This window comes from Anoplophora glabripennis, unplaced genomic scaffold, assembly GCF_000390285.2.
Source record: "Anoplophora glabripennis isolate ALB-LARVAE unplaced genomic scaffold, Agla_2.0 scaffold212, whole genome shotgun sequence".
In the NCBI taxonomy this organism is placed as follows: Eukaryota; Metazoa; Arthropoda; class Insecta; order Coleoptera; family Cerambycidae; genus Anoplophora; species Anoplophora glabripennis.
Window position 1 is genome coordinate 552,509 of NW_019416424.1, and position 9,829 is coordinate 562,337.

General features: G+C 32.5%; 1 protein-coding gene across 4 annotated transcripts; it reads left to right on the plus strand.

Moving 5' to 3' along the window:
• Positions 1 to 3,940: 3,940 nt before the first annotated feature.
• LOC108909744 (Krueppel-like factor 6) lies at positions 3,941 to 9,204 on the plus strand. Of its 4 annotated transcripts, none has more exons than XM_018714154.1 (2): positions 3,941 to 4,130; positions 8,037 to 9,204. In XM_018714154.1, exon 2 carries the CDS (start codon positions 8,047 to 8,049, stop codon positions 9,073 to 9,075), a length of 1,029 nt encoding a protein of 342 aa, XP_018569670.1. In that variant the 5' UTR covers positions 3,941 to 4,130; positions 8,037 to 8,046; the 3' UTR covers positions 9,076 to 9,204. The 4 variants fall into 4 exon arrangements, with proteins under 4 accessions (XP_018569670.1, XP_018569668.1, XP_018569669.1 ...); XM_018714152.1 differs by lacking the exon at positions 3,941 to 4,130 and adding an exon at positions 7,381 to 7,556; XM_018714153.1 differs by lacking the exon at positions 3,941 to 4,130 and adding an exon at positions 7,381 to 7,553.
• Positions 9,205 to 9,829: the final 625 nt, after the last annotated feature.

Sequence of the window (9,829 nt, forward strand, 5' to 3'; positions counted from 1 at the left end):
GAAAAAAAAATTATAAGAAAAAATGTCATAGGGGTTGATTATTTCAACCCCTTACAAAAATAGTTCAGGGTTGAAAAAAATTCAAAAAGTGTAGTTTTATTGACAGATAATGTTCACCAAGTTTGGTTTCTTTAGCTTGATGTACGTGGAAGATAAAAAAGAAAAACAATTTTTTTTTTGTAATTTTAGGAGGGGCGTAACTTTTCAGGGGAGGGTTTTTTCAAAAAATTTTATACCAAAGACCCCTATTAATTTTAATCGGACAATCGCCCCTTGAATTTTTTCGGTGTTATTTAGATACACCGTGTATATCACCAATTATTTTGTTTTGGCGAGAAGTTTCAGTTAAATTTTTACACCTTATTATAATACACCCTGTAGGTATACAGTGACTAAACAAACACACTTTTACGTTCTCTGCTGTATATACATAATATGTGACAACTTAAACAAGACTGTTTCTTTATATGATAAACATTGTACAAATTTAAAGCAAATACGTGATGTTATTAAATATAGGGATGTGTTGTGAATTGCCAACATTTTAATATTATATTTGTAATAATTTACAAGAATATTTACATTTAGGGATATTTATATATGATATATATATATACATATACAGGGTGTCCCAGTGTCAGCGTACAAAAATTTATCAGGGGGTAGACCAGAACAAAATAAGATTAAAATTCTTATAAAATATTTTTCGGCGATGCACTCTCACTATGTTACAGGGTGAAAGGGTTTTTGAGTTATTGCGGAAAGTTATTATTTTTTTCTAAACAACACCCTTTAACTCAGTGAGCATACATCGCAGGAAAATATTTTAACCTTATATTGGTCTGGTCTACCCCCCTGGTAAATTTTTGTAAGCTGACACTGGGACATCCTGTATATACGTTTATTTTTAATTAGTGTTTATATTTTTTTTTAATTATCGCTTAATTCGTCATGGTAATTCAGAGAGAAAATGGCAAAAATAAGAATATTTTACCAATGATTTTTACACAAACATACAAAAAAACATTCTCTAGAATTAGGACTGTATTTATACACATATACGCAAACAAATATTCCCTTGACGCTCATATCCCACAATCTTGACCTAAGTAAAATTTTATTATTGAGTTTATACAAGTGAAGAAATTTGTTTCGAATTATGACATCAAGATATCCATTTGCGTATATACGAATTACCCATGAATTTTTTTAGCGCAGAAGCTATGTATATTTACATTTTTGTGATAAGAAGGCAAAAAATTGACATCTAACCTCGTACTCGACGAAAAATTTCCGTGCGATGTTGATATTTTAACTGTAACAAATTCAAGTGCAAGAAACGATAAAAATTAAATATCTAGTAAACGGATACAGAGAACAAGTATTCGCTTGAATTTTTTTTTCATACGAACTGTAATCTCGTCGTTTATTTAGAATTTATGAATCAAAATAATAATAATTATCTACGCAATAACACCGTTGTAGATCCATATTAAATTACTAATTAGGTACAACATTATCGCTAAACTCGTCTAATGTCTGGAACGGACCATTATCAACGTTTTGTCACAATTTATCATCATTTCCTGAGCCTACAATAATACTCGAGTGGTTCCAAAAATGTTTTTCGGAATAACAATATTTTAACTGTCCATATTAAAATACTATAATCGAATAAATAACACCACACGCACAGATGCCAAAAATGCATACAGAGACAGCCAAATTATCCAGAAATATTTATTTTTGGGGCGTCACTGAGGTCGTGACCCGACCATTTTTAATTGTCTTGATTTTTTCGGTCATATTTAGTACCCATTTAGGGCTGCTTCCACGAATTTTTTTAAATTTTTATTTCAAATCCTCAAGAAGTTATGAACATTTGGATATTTTGTTCATTTTGAGGTGTAGTTTTATAAAAAAAAAGAAGTGCTTTTTGAAAGAGTGGCGTTTCTTTTCTTCGAGAATTCACAGGAGTCAAATCCTTCGAAGTGGCGGGAATTTTTAATGAAATAAAACAGAAAATAAAATCCTTCAAGTGTTCTAGAAATGGATTTTTTCTATTTCGTCGTTAACTTATCTATATACAGGGTCGGAAAGTCCCCATGGTTCATCGTCCGTTACGTGAGAGCGATAAAGTAAGTCATATAAATCCATGCGATAGAGAAGGATGGCTATAATGAAGGCGTCTCATAGTCACCGCCAGTTTCGCCCTTCCACAAATAAGATCCACTTCCACTTGTAATTCAGCGACCGGTGGTCATCTTTGTTTTCGTCGTTTGCCTTTTCTGTAATAGATGTCACTACTTAAACAATACTTCGTATTCCGATATGTTAATGCAATCCGTTAACAGAGGGCAGCACAATTTGTCTAAGGTGAGGCGCAGCCCTAGAAAGAGTGATGCCAGATCTACAGATTTTTTTGGAATTAGGGACATAGGGAATTTTATTTCTTGGGATTTTTAAGTAATTTTAAAATGTATACTTAAATAACAACTAAATGAACTTTAAATGCTGAGCACTATACTCCATTTGAATAACTTCTCAGTAGGGGTATCAAGGTCAAGGTCACAAGGTCACTAGAAAAAGTTTTCTTTGTTACGCGTTGTGCTGCCCTCTGTTAACGGATTGTACATATCAACATATCGGAATACCGAAGTCGAAATTGTATAAGTAGTGACATCTATCAAAGAAAAGCCAAACGACGAAAACAAAGATGACCATCGGTTGCTGAATTACAAGTGGAAGTGGATCTTATTTGTGGAAGGGCGAAACGGACGGTGACTATGAGACGCCTTCATTATAGCCATCCTTCTCTATCGCACGGATTTCTATCGCTCTCACTTAACGGCCGATGAACCATGGGGACTTTCCGACCCTGTATAATGTTTTTACTAAATACAAACGGTCAAAAATATGACAAGTATTATGGCATTAAGCAAAACAAACTTTTTAATATTGAAAAAAATCGGAATATTTAGTTAATAATTTATACAGGGTGTCCCAGAATATGTGGGCAATCTCTCGAATTTATACAGGGAACGTTAAAATAACATGACAAATCCCTACAAAAATTTTCCCTGGAGGGGTTGAAATATAAATTTGAAAAAATTTTAAAGGGATACAAAATAATACCAAAAAATTAAAAAAGGTCGCCCCTTATGTATAATCTTTTCGAAGTTAATTGAACATGTATAAAAACGCCTAGCAATAAAATTTAATGAGTTTCATAGGCGTCGCTAAAAAGATTTATGCTAAAGGTAAAAAATTATATAACTTGTATATAATTTCGTTTCGTTTTGTTCCGTTACAAAAGTTCTCCAAAATGCCATGTGGTAATAATAATAAACAAAATATCCCTCTTATTTCTCCCTTTCGCAATTGTAATATGAATGATCAATAGAAGGTGCCTATAATAAGTTAAAATGACCTGAATCACATCAAATTCCGCATAGCTGCACTGCACTGTTAGGCAATTTGTCAAACACTTGTCAACAACTAAGATTTATTGCCCAGTCGCCCAGTACAGCTGTGTTATACGCCGTTTTCCCGCGCGTGCATTTTTCAACTGGGCGTATACATTTCTACCACTTGCACGCAGGTACACACTATACAAACAAAAATACAAGAGAATTTTTTAACAATGTTAGTTCATCTCTATAATAAGGAATTTAATTTAAATATTTACACCTCAAATCAGTTTTAATTAAAAAAAATACTTTTACTACCTATCAAGATTTATTTTTTATCATTAATAAAACAGTTTTTAAACAACATTTTAGGAATTGCCCATTTATTTATTTAATTAATACGCGAAACTGTTTGGTACCGCCGACTATAAAAATCTTCCCTAACAAAACATGCACGATCTCTGGGGATGAAATGTTATATCAAAGACAAACTTGTGCTAGGCAATAGTTGACACTGACGTTAATTTGAACAATTTTTAAAAAGTCCCTAGTGTATAACAGCCACATGTTATAAATGGATACACGCTTACAAACAGAGTCAATTATATCCAAAATAGAGAGTTAAATCGTCGATTGGTATTTTCAATCTAACCTGCTGTTTGTAATTGTTTATAGTGGAGTGCGTCGAGTTTAAAATAGTGTCGACTGGAATTTTTTGTGGTGAGTATATTTTTTAATATTACAATTAACCGAGTTCCTAATTGACAAAATGATAAATAATTGATTTGATGAACTGTAACAAATAACATATTTTTAAGCAGATTTTATTTTCAATTTTGAATATAGTAAATGTAACAAACGAAATTTATACAGGGTGGGCCACCAGTAACGCCTCGGTGGCTAGGGACCAAACGGCAAATGTTATAGAAACCTGTTTAGGTGGGTATGTGTAGGTTAATTACGGCTACATTTTAAAAATATTTTCAAATATATCCAGGTAAAGCGTACCATATCAAAGTTATGTATTTTTAAATGGAACACCCTGTATTTTAATGCAATTTTGAAAGCACCGTAAAAAAATAGGTGAACTTTATTAAAGGTTCTGCATAACTAGGACTTATTGTATATGAGATATTTCAATTTTAGTGAAAATGCAGGCTTAGCGAAGAAAAATATTAGCAATAACAAAATTATTTTAAGGAAGCATCTTTGGAAAGAGTATTTTAAATCCTCGAAGTTATAAATTATTATATTTGTTGTCACTTAGTATTATACAGGGTGTTCAAAACACTGCTGGATACTTTTCTCAACTTTAAACAGCAATAACTAATTTTTAGTTTGGGAGTTAGGTATTTTTTTTAACAAATAGGTGTAATAAACCCTATATATTTTTAAATCGCCGCTCAAACTCTATTAAATGACATTATTAGATCGTCTCCATGGTAACATATGTCAAAATTGCTATAGTCAAGTGTTTTTGTTCAAATGGCACACTATGTATTTTTTTATCAATTCAGGAAGTCTATAGTTTCATTAGAAATATTGCTAGAAAAACAGCAAAAAAATATGAACCCTACTTTTCGTACCTTTATTTTGAAAAATGATAGCCAGCTGCGGAAACAAGCTATTATGTTTTTAAAGTAACATATTATTATTTTTAATACGTTAATAATATAACAATTTAAAACAACACTTATTTCAAATGTTCAAAATGACCTACATTTGCTTCCAAACATAGAATAGCCCTGTTTATCGCTACCTCTCTAGAAATACATTCTAGTGTTTCTTCATTTAATCTCCGACATTCTACTCTTATTCTGTTTCAAAGTCGTCAATATCATTTAGGTAAGGCCAAAGAAAGAAATCTATAGGAGTAAAATCCGGAGACCTGGCAGGCCATTTAACATCTTTATCGAATGTTCTTCATCTCTTGCCCTTCTGGGTTTAAGAACTCATCTTTTCTTTTGAAAACTTCCATCTGCTGCTAAATTCCTGTTGGTATAAATAACTGGCTACTTTAGCGTTCTTTCGACCCTCTCCATAAATTAAAATCATATCTAGTTTTTCTTGGTTACTGTAAGTATTCATGTTATAATTATAGATATAATAGGTAGGTACACAATGTCAATTATTTTGACAAATCCTTATTTAGAAACGTCAAAATTCAGTTGTTTCCGCAGCTGGCTATCATTTTTCAGAATAAAGCTACTGAAAGTAAGGGTTATCATTTTTGCTGTTTTTCTAGCAATATTTTTAATGAAACTATAGACTGTCTTATATAGCTGAACGCAGAAAAAAAAAGATCTTCCAGAATTGATGAAAAAATATATAGTGTGCCATTTGAACAAAAACAGTTGACTATAGCAATTTTGACAATTGTTACCATGGAGACTATCTAATAATGTCATTTGATAGATTTTAAGCAGCGATTTAAAAATATATAGGGTTTGTTATAGCTATTTGTTAAAATAAAATAGATACGGGGCCGCGAATATCAAACTGAATCACCCGGTATTTGTTGTACGTAACTGAATTAAATTGATTAGGAACAACAAGAAAAATATTTATTAAAGGAAATTTTACTTTTAGAACAAACAAAGAAAAAATTTAATTGATATTCTCACATTCCTCAGAATATCTAGGGTGATTGTGGCAAGTGCATATCTAATCCTTCCCTTCACATTATCGCAAGATTTTTTATATAGCTTGAAACAAAGAAGTCCATTACGGTGAGGTCTGGATACCTAGGTGGCCACTGACAAATAATTTCTCACTGAATATGAAAAATCTGAAGGTGTGCCAGAAAAATGAGGATGCAACTAGCATCCTCATTTTTCTCCTTATATTTAAAGAGACGTCGTCAAGAAACGGCACAAATATCTCCAATACCGTTAGAGATAGGTATAGGGAATCTATACAGAAATTAAAGACTGTTAAATTTCCTAACTTCCAAACTAAAAATATACTGGGTGTCCCATTTAAAATAACCAAGTTATTGCTGTTTAAAGTCGAGAGAAGTATTCAGCAGTTCTTTGAACACCCTGTACAATACTAAGTGACGACAGGTATAATAATTTATAACTTCAAGGATTTAAAATACACCCAAAAGCTGCTTCCTTAAAATTATTTTCTACGCTAAGTCTGCATTTTCACTAAAATTGAAATATCTCACAAACAATAAGTCCTAGGTATGCAGAACCTTTAATAAAGTTCACCTATTTCTTTATGTTGCTCTCAAAAATGCAGTAAAATACAGGGTATCACCCTTAAATATATATAACTTTGATTTGGTACGCTTTTCCTGGACATCCTGTATATTTCAAAATATTTTATTTTTGTTTGTTTTTTTTTCTATAACATTTGCCGTTTGGTCCCTAGCGATCGAGGCGTTACTGGTGGCCCACCCTGTACATAAAATAATATTTAACAAATCAATTTTTAAAGTATTTAATAATAGTGTTATAAAATAGTTTTTTATTTGTATATCTCAAATAATTAAACATTGAAATATGAGGAAGTAATAATGCATTTAATGGAACTTTCTCAAACATAAAAATTCAAGTAAATAAAGAATAAATTTGTGTTATACGAAGATTTTCTGTAATAATAACATTTATGTCAGTCTATTGATTTTTTAATGAAAAATAAACACCGCATTGCTTACAAAAGTTGAACTAAATGCATTTTGAAATTTTAAGATCAGGAAAAATGATTAAAAATACCTTATCTGTTACCTTTTTAATGTACATCATCATCTGTACGCGCATTTTGAAATTTTTACGTACAAAATAGATATTATGCTGCTCTATTTCTCGACTTGCATCGTATAAGTTCTAGAAAGGCTTTTCATTTTATCCGATATAATATACATATGATATACGACAAGAGATATGTGATTAGGATTTCCTGTTGATTCACAAATGATTATATCTATGGTAGAAATCTTTTATGTATGAAATGTATCCCAACTTGCTCGCATGTACGTCGAATTCAAAACTGTAGCGAATAAAGTTTCAAACGAAAAGTCTTTATTTTGTGTGAATGGTGACTGAAAATGTAGTGATGTGGTATAAACGCGTTGTTGGATATGAATATGATTCACCTTTTGAAAATTTTGAGGTTTATTAACGACTACAGGAAGAGGTTGTAAGTTTTTCGTCATATTATTAGTGTAGTGTATTTTTATATGTATTTTTTTTATTTACGCAAATAAAAGTCCGAAATTCCTTCAACCAAACTGAATTTAGCTACAATTTAATTAAATTTATAAGTTTCTAAAATGAAAACGGCGGTATTTCCGTTGAAATATACTTTTCTTTAAACACATCTGAAAAAAAAAGTAAATAGAGTTTTTACTAGATATTTTGTGAAGCCACGAATAAGAACAACCCTTTTAGGGACAATTTTCTGCAACCAGTAATACTTCCGCAACTTTGTTTTGCTCGTTATCGAATTGGAAATCATTTTGAGGTCATTATTCGAAAACATACATCGCTACGAAACTGTACAGTTCAATGTAAATTCATTCGAAACTAAACATGTTTTCCTGAACAATCAAAACGAATCAAGTAAATAAATTACTATTAATTTTTAACATTCGCTAAATATTTCTAATTGTGTTTCCAGACATGCAAGAATGCCACCTGATGACATGGTTGAATTCGCACTAGAAGCCAATATTTTAGAAAACACGTCGGAAATGCGTTCCCTGTTGGATTTCCTGCCATTCGACAACATAGAGTCGTCGAATTGTTCCAACTACAACTTAAGCAACCCTGACAACGAACACCTCAAAAAAGATTTGGCTCTAAACGGCGACGACAAATTTTTGGACAGCATAATAAAGGGTCTACTCAACAACGAGGACGCTACCCAAAAGGACACCCTTGATAACACCTTGTTCGGGATAGACGAACTCAATTTGTTGGATTCCAACTCGAATTTTGACGACAGCATCTCAGTATTAGGCGTAGATCTGAATTTATACCCACACGAGAACGTGGACAACTTTATAAGTAACGATCTGGATTACATTTTAAACGACTCCAGTAACGAATTGGATCCAGAGCTGTCCGTAAAGGTAAATGACATATTCACAACCACCTTCGATTGTAATCTCCTGGTGGATAACAACAACCAGCAATTAGAAGTCACAGGAGAACCCATGGAGATAATCCAGATGTTCCCTCACATGAACGAAGAGAAAAACCGCAGGAGAAGGAACCTGCTTTACGAAACCACCTGTAAGGTCGCTAAAGGAAACTCAGTAAAGGTCGACTGTAAATCTTCGGCGAGTTACAGGAAAAACGAAGTCTTCCTGAACCACGACTACACGCAGAAGAAAGAAGACGAGAAATACTTCACCTGCCCCATATCTAACTGCGAGAAGGTCTACGCTAAATCGTCGCACCTTAAGGCCCACTTAAGGCGACATTCCGGTGAGAAACCTTTTGTTTGCAACTGGCAAAACTGTACGTGGAGATTTTCGAGGTCCGACGAGCTGGCGAGGCATAAAAGGTCCCATTCCGGTATCAAACCGTACAAGTGCGAACTTTGTGAGAAAGCTTTCGCAAGGTCGGACCATCTCTCAAAGCATCGGAAGGTCCACAAGAAGAAGATGTCCATGTGCGGGAGTTATTACATCAAGAAAAGGGCGAAAAACTGATGGAAAACTTTAATACCTACATTCAATTGAGTGTTACCGAGATTTGAGTTATTTTCTCATGTTAATATTTATGTTGGCAATTATCCAATATTTGGATTTATCACTAAAAATATAGGAACAAAATTTGAACGCCTTTCATTTTACTTAAAACTATCACAAAGAGAAAAAGTAAGGATACCCCGATTATCCGAAAATTAATTAAATAAAGAAAACGTTTAAACTGACTACTAATTTATTTTTTTCATCACAAGTATCTTATTTTATAAAATAGTGTAAATATATAAAGTTTAACAAACTTAAGTCTATAATTAACAATTCTACAGTTATAAGCGGTATGGTAAGAAAACGACAGTTTAAAAAACTGGGTATGGTGTAGAGGAGGAATCAGAGTACCCTTAAACCGAATATTAACATTATGAACATCAGTTCTAAACGATATTTTATTGTAAAGATAAGTGGCGCCCTATATAAAATAATTCTGTGAAATAGACAAGCACTGTGCAAAAAACGACGATTATATTCAACCAACCAACTTCAGATAATTTATAAGAAATGTGTTGACGTCTTCTGATTCGAAAAATTAATCTCAAGCAAGAGATCTGCGCTAACTGAATTCGGCTGGAGTCAACAGCATCGATACATGGACCATAAACTGAATCCCCAAAATTAAATTGAGATAAAACCAACTGATTTAACTTTCTTAGATACAAACTGTCTACTATTATAAATTAATTTAAAGGCGGGTATCCACTTG